Raw genomic sequence first — 18,215 nt, forward strand, 5'->3', positions numbered from 1 at the left:
ACCACGAAACCGAATCGTCCAACCTCAAGCTAATATGTTTCCTTTTCCGACTGAGTTCAACAACGACAAAAAAAAACACTGCAGGCATGCACTTATGCCGTAGTTCCAGCCATAATCTGCTCAATCTCCCAGAACACTGATGACGGCGGGCGGTGGTTCACAGCTAAAATGGTTCCCAAAACTGACCAAGGCTCACAAAAAATACCTCACCAAACACACACACAAACACGTACACATTCCACTAGGTGCACGAAGCCTACGGCAACTGGAAGTTACGGGGACCCAGTGTGAAGCGTAATTGAGTTTACCAAACCGCGAATGAAATTTTGGACTGATTGTAATTTCCTCTGCACTGTACCTCATTTCGGTGCTGCATTGAAGGGGATTTTGAGGCGATGAGGTGATGAATTTCAATTTCTGACTTCTTTCAATATGCAAATGCAAAGAGTTTGAGGCACTGAACTAACAAAACTTACATAGATTGTTTGAGAGACCAGATGAGGTTTTTTCTTCTGTTCTGTGTTACCACGTTAGGACACGCTTCTGCCGATTATTCCCTCAATAGCAATCAAATACAGGTCACCAACGTTTCGTTTTCACTTGTAAATCATCACTCACAATTGGAAGTGTGGTGAAGTTCTTCCATATGTGCTGCATCTGGAACATCTGTCCCAACCAAACTTTGGCCAGGTAACGTGACAGGATACCTATCGTCCTTCCGACGACTAATGAAAGCCAGAGTCAAAGTGTCAACGAAGCTACCGGACAACGAAAGGAGGTGAAAATGTGATACCGTTTCCGTTTCGTTATTATGTCTCAAGATTTCACACGTGGTCAAGTGGGAACGGTGTCACACATGGGTGCCGCCGAGTGTACGAAACAAAGGTATCCTGGGTTTTCGCCACTAAACAATTCCTGCCGTTCAGCGTAGGTGATGGCAAAGCATGGTGTAAAACAAGTATCCTCCATCAAGCTAGGAGTCATCGGATCACCATGACATCCACCATGGAGCTTCAACGCCACGTGAAAATGCAATTTTCTGTAGTGGTTCGGCTGCAAAAACAGTGCAACAGTGCTCGTTGTTTCACAGGAATTTCTTATTTTCTTATCATCTCGCTGCAGCGGAAGATTGGCTCACCAGTGTGCCCGGTGTAGTAATCTCATCGCCATCGCCTTTGGAAGGCAAATATTATTCCAGTGCCATTTGCCGTCGCTTTCAATTATTACAATACGGAAGACGGATGGGGAGGGAAAATGATAATTTATCGACGGACAAGTCCATGTGATCACTTACCGTTGGCATCCTTCGAGTCCGCCAACACCGAGGTCGGAATGGCACCAACCGTGGCCAGCGACACCAGGATTGCTAGTGCCGCCGCTTGGCCGATGGCCAGGTTCGCTTTGGCGGTCGGTCGCATCAGTTCAAACGAAAAACCGGTAAAACCTTTTGCACAGCACTTGCAATTTTACGTTTCACCCTGCGAGTTGTAACCGTTGGGACGAAGATATAGAGAATGCAATCAGAATTATAAAACTAACGATGTACTCATGTAAAATCATATAATAGCAAGTCACATGTATAAAATGGTAATAGAACAAAACAATTAAGAAAAAAACTTTTCAACAAGTAATGAAACAACAGCGATCGGATGTGTTCAATCACTTTGCAAAAACCAAAAAATGGACGGCTCACATGTAAGATTCACTTTTATCCTTTGCTTCACCCACGGGATATAACTGCGTGCAAAAACAACTACTATTTGCTGACTGAGTGCAGGTGCCAGACACCTGGAACTAGCGCGACGGAGTCACACTCGGTGTGTCTCCGACGGAATTCGAAGTCAACTGGTGGAAAAACACCGTTCAACTGATTTTTCCCGGCACATTTTCTTTTGATATATACTTTTTCCGGAGCACTCACACAGGCGCGCGCAATACGCAAAATGATAACGGCACACATGACGACAGCGGAAGCTTCGGGGTTGTAACGCGCGCGTATATGAAAGAATATTTTTAGAAACAAACAAAGCTCCAGGAACATGTGTGAAGCTTTGCACGAAAGTTTGCTGTTTATTAGGTGGTTTGAATGGAAAAATTCATTAATAGAGCGAGGGAAATGGAATGGATTTTAGAGCAATCGTAGCGAATCTTAGGAAAAATCCATGCAGGGATAAACAAATCCTGATGATGTTGGATCAGCAGGTGCTGGATCGACCACAGTGCGAAAAGTGCGAAAGTCAAACCCTGCATGTCAAACTCCGGACTGACAGTGACAATTAATAAACACAACATTCAACACTTGCAGCTCGTCCTGTTTAGAACTTACCAAAGATGTGCCGTCGACAAAAAACCGTAGTTTATTGGATTGGGTTTGCTTTAGTTTTTGGTACGTTTGGCTTAAGCTTAACCGCCTCGAACGATCCCTACACAATCCTAGCAGTACATAAACGAGCAACGACGCAGGAGATACGCCGAGCGTATAAGCAATTGGCCAAGGAATGGTGAGTACTGTCATGGAAAAATCGATTCGCTAACAAAAGTAGCCACTTTGCTTACTGCACTACACTTTTTTCCATAGGCATCCGGATAAATCGAACCACCCTGATGCGGAAACCAAATTTGTGGAAATGAAACAAGCGTACGAATTGTTATCCGACACGAATCGTAGGCTCGCCTATGATCAGTACGGGATCACGAACGAGGACGCAGTGCTGGATCGAAATCGTCCAGATAATAGCAATTTTGGTCGGTTTCAGGATGCTTTCGAGCATTTCAATGGTGCCCATAACTTTAACTTTCACGATCAAGATATAGGCTTGTATCATCGGCTTTCCATTACTAGCAAATATTACGAAACGAACATTTTGCCGAAAAGTCGCGTAACTCCGCATATACTGATGTTTTATGCGGATTGGTGCTTCGCATGTATGAAGGCGGCAAATTCGTTCAAGAAGCTAATCGACACACTCGAACCATACGGAGTGGTGTTTGCCACCGTTAATGCCGGTCACGAGGAACAACTTGTGCGGAAGGTCGGGGTACACTCGCTGCCGTGTGTGATTATGGTGTTGGATGGTCATAATTACGTGTACAAAGATAGTGTGTTTAACGCGCAGCATGTGGTAGATTTTATACGCCAAAAGCTGCCATATAAACTGTTGACGCCGGTAACAGACAGTACGCTTGATACATTTTTGGGCGGATGGGCAGATAATCGTGTTCGGGCTCTTATTCTAGAACCGAGAGCTCAACCCCGACTGCGGTATCTCATAATCGCGTATTACTTTCGTGAACGTGTTGCATTTGGCTTCGTGCAGCTAAACATCAACGATACCTCGAACATACAGGCAAAGTTCAAAGCTCATGCCTCACTTGATACTTTGCTGCTCTTCAATGAATTCCCATCTCAACCGATCGCTTCAGTTACCATGACGGATATACCTACGGCGACCTTGAACAACATCATTTCGCACAACAAATTTCTTATTTTTCCACGTCTATCCTCGCAAGATATGCTGGATAGCGTTTGTCCTGCCGAATGGAACCGACCGCGGAAGCGATTGTGTGTGGTACTGGTCACTGAAAATACGAGCTCGCATGATGGAGCTCGCACCATTATGCGTAAAATAGCGCTCGAATCGGGTTTTAGTCGTGAAAGAGTCCGATACGCTTACATATACCAAGAGAAGCAAAACGATTTTATCGGTGCACTTTCCAAGCACAATCAACCCAAAGAAACGCTTTTGCAAATTGTGATTTTCTGGCGCCGAGATACCAAACAAATTCGCTACGAATGGGTCCAAGAGGTTGTGCTGCCAGTAGATAAGGCGCTGGAGAATGACACAGAGGAGCAATACTTTAATTATACGAAGCAGAAAATGGACACTACAATCCATCGATTGTTACGCTCGTCAGAAGCTCTTAGCTACGAAACCGAAGTGAAGGTAATTATACACGTAAATGTCCCGAAACATTTTTACCGTACACTAATTTAATGCTTTTTTCTTACAGGCCCTTCTAGATGAGCATGCCGAACATGCAGTGATGCGAATGGTGAAACGTGTATTGCTGGCATTAGAATATATGGTCGACAATTTAGGACAGGAGCACATTCTACCAGCGATATCGGTTATTGGAACAATAGCCTTTATACTTGGCATTGGTTATTTTATGTCCTATCTACTACATTTGGAAGAGGAAGACATACAGCAGAAAAAGAGCAAACACGTGGACAATACTAGTGGTAAGCTATTGAATAAAACAGCATGGTTCCCTAATTGTTTGAAATCGTAAGACTTAGAAAGGCAGATTTCCATGTTGCTTAAGTTGCAATTTAATGCAGTTTCTAATGTTTACTCTATGTGTTTACTAGTTCGACATATTTTCTCTTACAGTATTTATGAATGGTACTAATTTTCGTCGTTTTATTTGTAGGAAAACCAGTGGGCTATGTCCCCGAGCTTCGTCTACATGAATTACGCGCTGAAAAATACAACGGATTGGTTAGACTACTTAAACCCGGTTGCCGCACGATAGTATTGCTTACCGATATGCAATCAAGATCGAAATTGATTCCATCATTTCATAAAGCAGTATGGCCGTATCGAAAGTATGGGTTTCTCGATTACTTCCTTTGTGTTATTTTCGATTAACGCTTTTGTTTCTATTCTGCAGGAACAAAACACTAATGTTTGCCCACATGCTAATTGAAAAAGGTATTGGATGGTACGCTGAATTATTACGTTTGTCGCTGTCAGAATCACGTGAGATGGAAATCAATCCACGGAACTGTATTGGTACGGTCATAGCTTTAAATGGGCATCGCAAATACTTTTGCATGTACCATGCTAAGCATCCAGAGTCGAATCGTGGAGCAAAGGTAATTGTTTACATTGTTCTGTTATATTTCGCTCAAATTACTTAATTTTCTATGACAATTTATCATTCCATTTGTAGCGCATGATGAAAATTACGCGCCATCTCAGTTCGATGCCATCTGATCCCGAGGCTGGAGCATTCCTCGGTATGGATAGTTCTGATTCCGAAACATCCACGTCCGACATATACGAACCAAAGATTCTGCTTGAAGAAAATCTACTAGATGGGTTGCCAAACTGGCTCGATCGTTTGTTTGAAGGGAGCACGCATCGGTACTTCGTCAACTATTGGCCAGACTTTCCTTCAAAATAAGAGCAATCAGTAATGACTATTTGCGAACTTTTGGGTATGTCTCTAGTCGGATTGTTAGGGCTTAATCTGGTTACATCTTCACTTGGGAAGACATACAATCGCAAAGCTTAAAGACGATATTTATTAGTTAATGTATACGTTCATCGTTGTTCATCGTTTGATAGTTTGTTAGAAATTTTGTTTTGCATTTTCTATTTGACAAAAAAGGAATACAATTGTTCAGATAGATTTTTAATTTTTAAAAAATGTTCATTACTCATTCAATCAGCCACAATTTATAGTCCCAACAATTCAATGCATTTAATATGACAAATGTCCCTAAGAATGGGACTTGAAAAGGAGCAGTAGTCAAGCTGCACTTCAGTAGTGTTTAAGGAGTGATGCTACAATTTGGATATTTAAACTATAGACACCGTTTAAGCTCATGATCATTAATCAAATGGTAGTGCTAAACTATGCTCAGAGACAGTACTTGCCGATCTAGTCAAAGATTCGTTTTATGTAAACGAATGTTTATGTTTCATGTTTAAAGGTAAAACAAACGGCTTCTACCAAACAACCCAGCTAACAATTATCTGAATAACATCTGCCTTTTAGGTCGAAAATAAATAGGGCTTGTCCTTTACGTCCACCACAAGCAATATGTCCCACAATTTCTAAAATTATATCGTAAAATAATCGAACGAAATAAACGATAAACATTCAACAACGGAATTTTAAAAGAGCAGCTCTCATTTCATAAACATCTTGGCATCATGCGCCCAACTGTCAGAATGACATCCAAGATGTCCATGTCAACATTGGCCCCCACCCTCAATGCTCAATAAACCTTGGCTGGCACTTATTTTGTTGGCCAGAAAGTGAAGTCAATTAGAACCGAATCGGTGCAAACAACAAACTGCTTACGAATAGTACCGTAGCGCTAGAAGCGTTAGCTGATTGGTTTGTAGTGTTTGGTTTGCAATGACGATATTATTTCCACGACGCGCTGCTTGAGAAAATACGTGAACGGCGAAGGATACCTGCTCGGAACAACAACACACTTTCTGCTGCCACCCGTATTGCTCAAGCGCCCTGTGCCATTGCACGGTAGGATGGAGGACGGCTTGTGGTAAGAAAATCGACGTCACGGTACGGTGAAGACGGTTTCGTGCCGTGGCACTGTACCCTTGATGTGATAAGCGGATGATAAGCGAACCCCTTTGGCAGGCGCTTGACTCACACTCGCCAGTAGGCTGTCTTTTGGGTGTTCGCATTCTTCTGACACTTTTCGTTTGTGCATACGTGTGTGTGTTTGGTTGCTTTCGTCATCTTTTTGCTTCTCTTCTCCATGGACAGGTTGATTGAGCTCGAATCGGCGCTACAGGATGATTGCACGGTGGACGACATTTACGCAATATGCCATGGCAAGGCACTGCCCGAAGCGTTGCGGCTCGATGTGTGGCAAGTGTGCCTGGGAGTGCGCAACAAAACGGACCAGCTGGCACAGTTCAGCGAGATCTACGATTTACCCTTCCAGGCACAGTTACGTTCGGATTGTGAGGAGTTTGTCAGCAAGCTTGGCAATGAGGATGAGGACAAAGTGTCGGTAGTGTGCGATCTCGAATCGATACTTACGTTTTACTGCAAAAACCGCAACCTTCTGTACGAGGCAAACAATGGCTGGGTGGAGTTGATGTTGCCGCTGCTATCCTTGAAGCTGATCCGTTCCGACACGTACAACCTGTTTGAAGCGATCCGCGATACGTACATTCCAAAGGGCTGCGCCAAGAACGGCACGGTGTTTAATGTGTTTCGTCTGTTGCTGCTTTACCACGACCCGGAGCTCTGTACCATCCTGGACACGAAGCGCATTACGCCGGATTGTTATGCGATGGGATGGTTCCAGACGCTGTTCGCTTCCACCTGCACGCTGCCGGTCGTACTTTCAATGTGGGACCTGTACTTCCAGCAGTCGGATCCATTCCTCGTGTTCTTCCTCAGCTTGATCGTGCTGATCAATCAGCGCGATCAAATACTGACGATGAAATCATCCTCAAAGGAGGAACTCGTCAGCTTTCTAGTCAACATGCCCTGCAATATCGAGGCGGACGATGTGCTCGATTTCTGTTCGCTCGCCCAGTATTACTCCGTAAAAACGCCGGCCTCCTTCAAGCGGGATTTGCTGCAGGTGCTGTTTGGTGCACAGCGAGGAACCAGCAAACCAGAGGGTTCGGTCGTCTCACAAGCTCTCTGTTTGCCAGTGTCGGTAAATGAGCTGATCGAGAACGCTTCGATACAGAATCCCCATCCGGAAGCGGTACGATTCTTCCTGGTGGATTGCCGTCCGGCGGAACAGTACAATTCGGGTCATCTTTCCACAGCGTTCCATCTGGACAGTAATCTAATGCTGCAGGAACCGGAAGCATTCCAAACGGCGGTGCAAGGATTACTTCGCTCGCAGCGCAATGCCATCGATGCCAATTCCAATGCCGGTGGAGAGCATCTGTGCTTTCTTGGGTCCGGTCGGCTGGAGGAGGATCAGTACACACACATGGTGGTGGCTTCATTTTTGCAGAAAAATACCAAATACGTGTCGCTGCTGACGGGTGGATACGAAGCGATACATGAATATTTCGGTGAGAGCATGGTAGATTGTCTGGAGGATCACGATCCGCTGAAGTGCTTATTGTGCAACAAGGAGCAGCTTCGGTATGGAGGTAAAGGAGGCGCAAATAACAACAACCAGAAAGTCCTAAACAGTGGTGCCAACAGTGCTAGCAGCAGTGCAACGAACAGTCTCAAACGAGGCAATCAACGAACGGGTCAGACGGCCAACAATAATGGCACCGCTGGCGATCGAAAATCAACGATTGATCTGTTCAGCAAACTATCGCTAGCGATGAAAACCAAATCGGCCGAAGTGAAGGAAAAGCTTATTGATTACATTTCCAACCCCAGTGCAACCGAGCCGGGATCGAGCCGAACCGGTAACGGTGGCGAGAAGCACGTTTCACGGAACGATCGTAACGGTAAGCGGTACCGAAACGTGCCACCGGTGTTCAGCATCGGCGAAGATCATGAAGAGGACGATGAGTTAAACTCAGCCGCTAGTGAATCATCGTCGGTGGCGCGTGGAACTAAAACAAACTCTCAGCAGCAATCCGATCCGAGGGAGGAGATCGTTTCGATACAGGGCTTCTTGAAGGGTCCGGATGTGATACGACACTTCAAGTGCCAGGAGGTCCACCTGAACGGGTACATGTACGACAGCTATCTGTTGGTGACGGCGACCCACATGATCGTGCTGCGAGAGCTGGAAACACGTCGCGATCGGGCTCGCATAATCGTGCGACGGTTGCTGCAAAGTATCGTCAAAATTACGGCTAAAAAACGACATCGGGATCTGATCACGTTCAAATACGGCTACCCGGAGGAGGAGAACCTTGTCATCACGGACATGGATCGGTTTCTGATACCTAACGCGAGCGAAGTGACCGATTTGATATCGCGACACATTATAAAGCAGACGTGAACATAAACGCGAGGGCTTCTGGACAGTAGTGTGTCCCCTTCGAATAGGTTCTGCGTTTTGTTACCCCGCCCACTACCCAGATAGCCATCATCTCAGAGTACTGTAGCCAAGAAGTCATCTAACCTTATCGTTGTTAAATTCGTTGATTTTTGTTTTGTTTTACTTTTTGATCGTATTTTGCTCCTTATACACGCACGAATAGTGATGCTTATATATTTTATTATACTTACGTATTCTAAGTCCGCCGTCATGTCGTGCACCAATGTCCGTTACTTACCGTGCGTAGAAGATTCGACCGTGCTGTTGTAGCATACTGTGTAGATGCACACATAAGGCATACTGCCTGGCGAAGTTTTAAATTGGTTTCCTTATAATCAACCCCCTGGAGGAGTATTATTTATAAGAACAGTGAACTGAATCCGAGATTTCTAATGGTTCCCGTAGTAGTGAGATGTGAGCAAATGGAGGAGCAAAAGCTTTGTGTATAGAAATAAACCGTAAACCAAAAGTTTTCCTTCCCCCGTCATGCAGGTAGCAAGCAGTGGGTGTTGTTACTTAAATTTTAAAACCAAAGAAATGCGTATTTTATTGGGTTTGCAGTTCAGTGTTGCAATGCATCCGAACCAGGGAAAGCTTCAAAGAGATGCGTTCAACTGAAGGAAAAAATCATCTCAGACACATAAGATAACTTTACAAATTTAACGATAATGTAATAAGAAATTTCTTAAAATTCTAATGAAATTAAGTGTGCTTTCAAACATTTTAATATTTGGTTTCACAAAAAAACAAATAAAACTGTCATTTCAATTTGTAAAATGATGAAATTGTTGAATTGATGTCCGTTGGGCAAACCACTGTCATACCGAGCGACATGTCAAAATCAGTTGAAAAACAAAAAATCGTGGGAAATCTGTGTGCGATTTTTGCTTGTGCGCTAGCTTTTTCGGGGAATAGCTGATTTTCCTGCCGAAAACTAGAACCATTGCTAGAGATATCGGCATTCGTTTGTTGCAATTGTCGTGTAATGTTTGTGAAACTGGTAATGTAACTGTTCAAATAAAGTAAAGTTGCTGTAGGTAACAACCGTTGGGAGAAATTTTCATCAGTGAAAGTGGCGCGTGTGTTCGTGGTCCGCTTTTAGTAAGTGGAGCATTAGCTGGTGAACTATTTTTGTTTGCTGCTAGATTTCTCTGGTGCATCTATCACTCGGTCGGTTGCATCTATCGGTCGGTAGCTGCAAAACGCATACGCGGGTCTGTGAAAAATCAATAACATCATCACACCTGAAGCGGTGCTCTCCCCAGTTCGGTGCAGTGGGCTGAAACCTGACGAAGGAATTACGAAAAGCAAAAAAGAAACAGTTTGTTTTCATCTGGGAAGGTGATAATTTTGATAACAAACATCCAACCCACACTGAGCATCACGCCATCCTACGCCCCTGTACTACGCTTCTCCCGTTTCGTTAGACCATCCCGCCGGAGGAACACCACAGGTGAGCCTTTTTATCTTGTTGCTACGCTTAATTTCGCTCGGTTATTTTTCTGCACGACCATTATTTTTTTCCTTAAGTGTCCACTGATGTCGCTATCAATGGATGGGCCCGAATAATATACCCCCAGAAACACAGACACACAGAAACTCCACACCCGAAACCCGGCGAATCACAAGCGGGTGGCTATTGCGGGGTCACGATTTCAACAGTTTAGCTGTGTCAGTCTATTTGAGCGGTGAATATTTGCCGACCCAGCAGCTGTGCCAGCGGTTTTGGGGTATGGTACAATTGTCAATCGAGAAGACAAATTTTCGAAAAAGGAAGCCTATTGTTCGAAGCGAAGGTCCCTTTATGGACGGAAAGGTTGGTGTCAATTATTGTGTGCTTCAAACGAATAGACAGATTTAGCTGATAGTATAGATAGATGATTTATGCATTGGTCATCTGGCGCATCGCATCAGTGGCCGGAAAGTAAGACTATTTTCAGTGCAGATGGATGCACTTTGAACGGTGTTAAAAATAAGTCAGACTGTTTATCTGCACGCACGTGTAGGCATCGTTGGTTTCTAATCTTCCCCCTCAAAGCTTTTTGATGCCTGCTTTACAGCGGACACGTTTTGTAGATCTCCCTCCGTTGTGACCGATAAGCGTTTGTCACTGTGAAGCGCAACGCTCGGCACGCCACCCTCACGTGAAACCTGGTGCAAGAAGTGGCCAGAAGTAGTCTCGCTAGTAGGAAGTCGGATTGTGTTCTCGATGTACTCTAACCTCCTGCTTCGGGTTGTCCCATTAAAACTACAATCTGTCACCTTGCTTTGGGCCGGTAGAGTGGTCGCTCCCAAGAAGGTGTATGGGTCTGCACACTTGCTTGCTTTTACCTGATTTGAATAAGTTCACCTTTCTTGACATCGACATCCAATGCGAACGAATCGTGTGCAGCGAAATGATATGCGTGCGTACTGATATACCCTTGGCGGTTGGCCCTTAATCCAACCGGGAACTGGGGAATTTCTTTGTCCCGGGTCACCAGAAAAAAGGAGCTTCAAACACTACAACCACCCCATCCGTTGATAGCTAATTAACCGCCTTGAATAGTCATGATCCTTCCCCGTTAAATCGCTTTATTCTAACTGAAGGAATTGTTATTTTTTGTTTTAGGTCAAACTTAGCACCCCATCGGCCTAGCGGACAACCCAAGAGTGGCGATTATAGATCCCCAGGAAAACGAGACGGTTCTCTTCATCGCAAAGTGCGTAAAGACTCGCCCACAATGAAACCATACGATAATGGCACATTCGCACCGCGACATTTTGTTTCCGAATGGGAGGACAATGTGATGTTCGATGCGGACGATCCCGACTTTTCGGTCGGCGGTACCGGTGCGGCGAATGTTTTAATGCGCTCGACCACCGGATCGCAGCAGTTAGCCCGGCAACTTGTATCGACGAATATGACCCGATCGGTTACTACCTACTACGGGCTTAACTCTGCCTCGGTTGTGTCGAATTTGAACCAGCTAATGAAAGGTAAGTGGATAAAGAAAGGCAAAATACTGACCCAAATTCACATTTAAAGCGTTTTGCGATTTGAATGTTAAAGTTAGAATATTGGGTTGATCGCACTGCTTATTTATAATGATTTTATTTTGATCGCGTACTGTTTACCTCTCCGGTACTATTTTAAGCTCAGTCGGACAACAATTCCGGTTGGTGTGAAATGTTGTAGATCGCTGGCGAAAGAAATATTGATGTAATGTTTTAGCAAACTCTTTATCCGTAGTCGACGACCTATTCATTTCGGTTCGAAGTCAAACATTAGCCTGAATGGGAGGATCATTGTAAAAGCTCCGTGTCAGAAAGTAAATACATGTCACAGCGGTAAACAGCACAACTAGCGCTGACGTCCTTTCCCCCACTAATTGTTCACTGGCCCAGTTCCTGTTGTGGTTGGAACATGCAAAACATTGACAAACTAATAGTTCGTCACCTGGACCGCACAATAACATAAACCTGCAGCTTATAAACAAGCTTATTTTTCAACCGTTTGCTGGGAGATGCGGATAACGTCCTTCCTTGAACGGTACATGTACGCGTACTTGCCCCAATGTGTGTGTTGCGTGTGGGTTGCCGTCTTTCTTGTGCACCATTTCTTTTCTTGCCCGATTATGGTATGCCCTGGTGTCCCGGTGACACTCTGGGGGAGCGACCTCTCCGTTGATCGAACTTGCTCTGTTGATCGTATTCATTCGGCTCCGACTTCTAATCGGGATCGTCAACAGAAATAAGGAACTTGTTTTTGAAGATTTGCAGCTTCACTGTTACTTTGCTGGGCAAACACAGTGGAATATACGTGTAATATTGTGCTAATAATCCGTACTACAAACACAATCGTACGATCGATTGGTGCTGATCGTGTGAGTTTTTTTTGCTCATTGTCGTAAGGAATTGCTAAGCAAAGAAAAAGATACATCCCAATTAGTTTTTCAGGATGTTTCAATAAAGTTAACCAACTTCTATAATATATAACAGAAAATAAATTGTCCGTATCGGTATTGGACCGTTCGTGGAGTGATTTCACTTCTGTACACAACTTTTTTATTGTTGTACAAAAAAAGGCACGGCTCGTGTGTGTACACCCCGTTTGCGGGTGTTGTTTGTTTGTTCTGGCCCGGTACCACCGTGTGGGCTTTCGCGGGGATGAAGAGGTGGAACTGGCAAAACGATGCAAACATAATCTAATCGACAGGACGAAGGTTCGAGGCCGCATCGAGATGGCCTCTCGGCAGATGCGCGGTGAGATGATGTGAAACCGGGCACTGATGTGTTTATTCGCATACGCCCCTGCTCAATACGATGGGGTCCACTTGGGTATTGCCGCCGTATTGATTGCTCTCGGTAACGGTACGAGCCTCCTTCCTGATTATGATGATGGCACATTTCATGTCTGTGTACATTTTTCTCCCATCTGTTTGATACCCGATGTTTAATCCGACAACGTTTGCTGGTGATGTGTTTTTTTGTGTTGTGGAAGAGGTCAGGCAAAGGTTCCGCTGCAGGTACTCCTCGTAGTGTCGTTTTTATATTATTACCATCTCCCATATCGGACCACCCCCAATTCGTTGGTTTAAAAGTTGTTTTTTTTTCTTCTTCATCTTAACATTAATGTCCAGTTTCGTCTTCCAGCGTCCGGCGTCATCGACTGATGGAACTGTGCTGGCAAACTTTACACACGCGATGACGTCTTTCGTGATATGATCTGTTTACGAATCGTACATAACCTACGCAAACAGCTTCCACCAGGGCAGTAGAGTGGCTGTTTGCGGCAATTGTCCATATGATTTTCTGCGCTCCGATTCACTTTCAACACGATGAATCGATATGTACATGAATAGGTATTGGAAGGGCCTATTTTTTAGCGCTGAATTACTTCCGATGATAAGATTGCGATCGATAATCAACCGTCGTGCGATATGTATGAGTTGGGATGACGCAATTTCTCTGTCCCGTGGCGTTACCATGCGTGTAGGAGGCAGATTATAGGCGCTAGACGAAAATTAAGGTATCTTTCTATTATTGCGCACAGTAAAGGTTTGTTTATATCACGCTTTGATTACGATTTTCAAATCTAACCAGAAGACCTCTACGGTCGGCGTATATTGCGTGCAAATAGGTACGTTTTTCACACTTGAGACGAATATTTGTCTGGCCATAGCTACGCACCGTGCGACTGCACAGATGTGTTTTTTTGAAGAATAACATGTTTTGGTCCTACGTGTTTTCCCCATTTGCGCATTGTTTAATGAGTCACAGTTTTTTGGCATGATGTTTTTATTTATTGGGAGGCAAAAAACATAAACAATTTGAAAACCTCTGGAAAACAAAGCATGTTTGGGAACCAGTGTACCCACAGGCATTGTTGGGGGTATAAGGAGTGAAATAAGAGTAATAATGAAGGCACTAGTAGACCTATCTTTCGCCTTTCTGGATGCTGTCGGATACGGGTATCATAACGGATACCTTGGGGAGAAATTTGGAAAATGATCGATAGGTTCCGTTTGATCCTAACGAATCTCATAACAAGCTACAAAGCTATCGAGAATCGAGATGATTACCCACCTATTATTTGTTTGAAGAAATACAGAGATTAGTCATCAATTTACTTACATAGACTTTCTCTTCTCTAAAGCGATATATTTCGTGTTTAATAAATTTGAGCGCAAGTCACGTGCAATACCATCTTGAAGGTACATTTCTCTCAATGCGAACAATTTGGACATCAATCAATATAGTTCCAGTGTGATAATTGAGGGAATACCGTGGGGTTTTTATCCACACTACTAACCATTCCCACTTACGAATATCCAATCGCACGGAAAATCACGTTCCATTAGCATAGCCGTTGCGACAAAAGCCCCTCGATCGTTGAATTGATCATGAACTCCTTCCAGGCGCTGGAAATTAGCATATTATGGGTTTTCTTAGTTTCACCACACCCGTGATCGATCACCAAAAACCCGTTTCAGGCGACGTTTCAAATTCTTGGTCCACGAACCATGAGGCAACGCGGGAAGGGTGGGTGGTCGTGGGTTGCAAAATTCCTTCCTTCCCATATGAAAACAAACATCACGTGACCGTTTCGAGCTAGCGGTGAAATTTTATCCCACCTCCAATCGGTCGATTCCGCCGGGAACTGTGTGACACACGTGGAACAGGTTTGTAAACAATCGATATCTACAGCACCCCGCTTATATCGGGGAATACTCTGGAATTGGTAAGGGTGACCGTGACTTGGGTGCTGGGATGGAATGCGGAAGAAACCGTACGTGGGGCAGAACTGCAATGTGCGTGCGGGTGATGGGAGTTTACGGCCTTGCCCGAGTGCTCTGCAATTGGTCTAACATACGTAAGTGGCGTTTGATGTCTTGTCGTATCGATCGCAGACTGCGGTGTGATGTCGACGGATGTTTGTGGCCGGGAAATTCCACCCATTTCACACCGTCCAGCCGACCCGGCTTCTTATCAAGATTACTCGCGCAGTTCTATGCGGGAAACGCGGGAAAGCCTCTCCGACAGTGTCCGCAGTTTGCGCGATGTAAACAAAAGGCGATGCTGCCCGGACGACTCTTGGTCGATGCGGCCCGAACCGGTTCGGACCAGTTTGGATGACACCGGGGATCGGGTTTTGCTAACCCGCCATTCCGCCACCATAACCATAATGTTGATGTTTGTATGCTGCATTGAGGCTGTGTTCGCGCTCTCCCTTTTTTTAATGTCGTGTTCGCATCCATATCACAAACCGAGACGATCTTAATGGCATTTAATCTCTGTTATGTTTACTTCTCTCTTTTAGCCGCGCGTAGCCGAGGGGGGGTTGGATTTCCCTGTCAACATAAAATTCGGCTACAGCCTGCCCTAACCGTACCGAAATGGAAGAAGGCTTTGCATTTATGACGCAAGTGACGTAAATTTACATCCCCGAAAATTGCGTTGTTGATTAGTGCGGCTAGTTAGTGGCGGGGCTGACGATCAACCTTCGACCAGGTCAATCTGCATGTGACGTCGCACGCGTAAACATGCGTCCCCCCACTCCCCACTCACCACGCTCCGCACACTGTTTACATACGGTGTCGCTCACTCTCTGATACCGGATTATCCACCGCGTGCTGTCTTTGTGGTATCCGTTTTGGGTGGGTTTGTATTGCATTGACGGTGAAGGTTGGTATGATGTGCGCATTGACAAAATGTACAATTGGTAATGTGCAGCTTATGCTAAACTGGGGGGAGATCGGTGCGATGGCTACGCGTACCACCACCGACCTTGGCTCTGTGTTGGTTGTCTCTTTCTGCAATCCGGCCACCCGGCGGGAGGTCGTAGTATTGGAGATTTGTTTTGGGATTCCCGGCCGGGCGAGAGGTTTGCCGCTTCTTGAACATTCGGCCACATGCAAGACATTTGAAACAAACATATCGATGTGATAATATCTACACATCGTTGATTTGATTTCGACCCGTACTAATAAGAGTGGGCCGGTCTCGGTTGTTGGTCTCGTGCTGTTGTTTGCTCTTGTGGTGGTGAATTTCCGCTTGGACCAGTACGATCGTGCCTGTGGTGTAGAATTTTCCAGGGATTTTTTTTCCACTGCTTGTTTGTTTGTTTGTTTGTTCACAATTATAATGCATTATCGCGACAAGAAATAGTTTGTACCGAAACGGAATTGATACGCACGCCAAGCCACGTTTGAAGGACCTTCTGTGTCGAACCTTCGCTAGTTCGTTCATCTGTGCTGTCCCCGTTACTAAATGTACGACAGCGATTCATGACTCATAAAACTAACAGTTTGTGAGATAAATCGTACCTATCACTGTGTACACCTACATGGTCACGCATCTCAGTGACAGTGTCGGATGATTATTATGCGGTCGTTTGTAATGTCACCACGAGGAATTAGCACCATGTAAATGGCTTCTTAAACGCTGGTACTCTTCTTAGAAAGATGAGCTGCAGTGCTTTGGGGAGTATTATTTAATTGCAATTATTTATTTATTTTTATTCAAGAAGATCGTCCATGCCAGGGAATTGCTTAGAATTGAAGGTAACTTAATCTAGTATACAATTCACATTCGTTTGAAGACATTTCCTTCTCCAAAGAGTGAAAGGTGACCACCTTATCTCGGGTGAACTCGGCCATAATTGCAATTTTTTAAAGTAAAACCGGCTTGATTTTTTTCTGAATGATTGCTTAAACGTGAAGTTCATTCAATGTTTGTAATTTGGCCGGCGAGTACTGAGTACTACTGCAATGCATTGCAATGTTTGTTTAGTGGAAGAAAATTTCTATTTTGATTCTAATTCGCCAACATTGCAAAACAATCGGCGCGGGATTGACGAGGGCGAGAGCGATAGAAACAAAATGTTTGTCAAACATTGCAAAGTTAATGCCACCACCGCCGGGGGTCGGACCATTCTTCGCAACAAAACTCCTCGCTGGGGTAGCGTGCCACGAGACGTGACACGCTAAGTTGCGATTGCATCAGCAAGCATGTACCGAGTTGCACCGGGCGTTCGTTGCGTTCGCGTGTTGATGCCACCAACCTCTCCTCCCATCCGACCCCCGTCCGGGATGAGCTATCGGGCAGTGTACCTACCGATGGAGATGAATCTCTCTTTACATCCCACGGGAATGAGAGCGAGATGCATCGGAACGGAATGGCATGAGCTGCTGGCGTGATGTTCGCGATGCAGCGTACTGCAAGTGTCGGTGGAAAAGTACGGCACAATGGCCGAAGTCTGTCCCGAGCATAATCTACTATCCAGACGGGATTTGTCCTGTCAATCGCATCGTTCGACTGTACCGCAACAACAGGTGTCAGCTACAGCTCCCCGATGAAGATCACCGGTCCGGTGTGATCTAGCCTGAACAGGTTTTGTTGGAAAATACAGTCCCAACACAACGCTGCGGGGACGTATGGATTGTGTTGTTTGGAGAAATGATCATAGTCTCAGGGCTCGCTCGGCGAATTTATTTTGAGATGAAATTATTTTTAAAATACAATATACAGAGCTTCACTTTTTTGGCGATCGCCGTTGCTTTTTCGTGCTCTTTCTTTTCAGTGCTAAGCTGCCCGATGTCACCAACCGAAAACCCGGTGGTGCTGTGCTGACAAATAAATACCAAACAAACGCTGTCCGAGGTGTGAACCGCTGAATGGGCGGGGATGATATACATTTAACGATCCAACAGTACGGTGGCGCGCCAGTGGCGTGACACGGGCGCACCGAGGATTGTGATAAATGATTTTCGGTGTGCCTAGCAACGGTGTGATTTTGTAACATGCAATATATCTGTGTGTGTTTATATAATATGTAATATATCTGTGTGTGTTTATTTTTTTTTTTTGGTTTTACTTTTAGGGGTGTATCGGATCTACAACCCTCCGCGTACCCACACAAACTTGCGGCGACACATTACGACTATAATTCTTGAGGCAAACGAATGTCAGCCACACACGCTGCGACACC

At 44.9% G+C, this 18,215-nt stretch overlaps 4 protein-coding genes across 5 annotated transcripts in view; 3 read left to right on the forward strand and 1 right to left on the reverse strand.

Moving 5' to 3' along the window:
- LOC128302171 (uncharacterized) overlaps positions 1-1,762 on the reverse strand; it is a 31,115-nt gene extending 29,353 nt beyond the window's left edge. The window contains exons 1-2 of the mRNA XM_053038923.1: positions 1,694-1,762; positions 1,295-1,478 (exon numbers count right to left, since the gene is read on the reverse strand). Of these exons, the coding sequence (XP_052894883.1) occupies positions 1,295-1,418 (124 nt within the window). The 5' untranslated portion in view covers positions 1,419-1,478; positions 1,694-1,762. The remainder of the gene's footprint in view (positions 1-1,294; positions 1,479-1,693) is intronic.
- Positions 1,763-2,331: 569 nt separating this feature from the next.
- On the forward strand, positions 2,332-5,847 carry LOC128302434 (dnaJ homolog subfamily C member 16-like). The gene is made up of 6 exons (XM_053039255.1): positions 2,332-2,501; positions 2,579-3,944; positions 4,012-4,243; positions 4,435-4,609; positions 4,675-4,879; positions 4,957-5,847. Exons 1-6 carry the CDS (start codon positions 2,332-2,334, stop codon positions 5,188-5,190), a joined length of 2,382 nt encoding a protein of 793 aa, XP_052895215.1. The 3' UTR covers positions 5,191-5,847.
- A 209-nt stretch (positions 5,848-6,056) lies between these two features.
- LOC128301396 (TBC1 domain family member 23) lies at positions 6,057-9,247 on the forward strand. 2 transcript variants are annotated; one of them, XM_053037846.1, is made up of 3 exons: positions 6,057-6,301; positions 6,529-7,862; positions 7,980-9,247. In XM_053037846.1, exons 1-3 carry the CDS (start codon positions 6,285-6,287, stop codon positions 8,702-8,704), a joined length of 2,076 nt encoding a protein of 691 aa, XP_052893806.1. In that variant the 5' UTR covers positions 6,057-6,284; the 3' UTR covers positions 8,705-9,247. The 2 variants fall into 2 exon arrangements, with proteins under 2 accessions (XP_052893806.1, XP_052893805.1); XM_053037845.1 differs by having other exon boundaries at positions 6,529-9,247.
- Positions 9,248-9,742: 495 nt separating this feature from the next.
- The window catches only part of LOC128302093 (protein pinocchio), a 29,196-nt gene continuing 20,723 nt past the window's right edge, over positions 9,743-18,215 (forward strand). The window contains exons 1-2 of the mRNA XM_053038820.1: positions 9,743-10,196; positions 11,355-11,722. Coding sequence (XP_052894780.1) covers positions 11,467-11,722 — 256 coding nt within the window. The 5' untranslated portion in view covers positions 9,743-10,196; positions 11,355-11,466. The remainder of the gene's footprint in view (positions 10,197-11,354; positions 11,723-18,215) is intronic.

The sequence above is a fragment of the Anopheles moucheti genome, chromosome 3 (genome assembly GCF_943734755.1).
Source record: "Anopheles moucheti chromosome 3, idAnoMoucSN_F20_07, whole genome shotgun sequence".
Taxonomy (NCBI): domain Eukaryota; kingdom Metazoa; phylum Arthropoda; class Insecta; order Diptera; family Culicidae; genus Anopheles; species Anopheles moucheti.

What these genes read in the sequence shown, in the direction of transcription:
- LOC128302434 (XM_053039255.1), top strand. Translation starts at nt 2,332, where the DNA reads ATGTGCCGTCGACAAAAAACCGTAGTTTATTGGATTGGGTTTGCTTTA. An exon ending in GCTACGAAACCGAAGTGAAG is followed by an intron (nt 3,945 to 4,011) that starts GTAATTATACAC and finishes TTTTTCTTACAG; the next exon opens with GCCCTTCTAGATGAGCATGC. An exon ending in ACACGTGGACAATACTAGTG is followed by an intron (nt 4,244 to 4,434) that starts GTAAGCTATTGA and finishes TTTTATTTGTAG; the next exon opens with GAAAACCAGTGGGCTATGTC.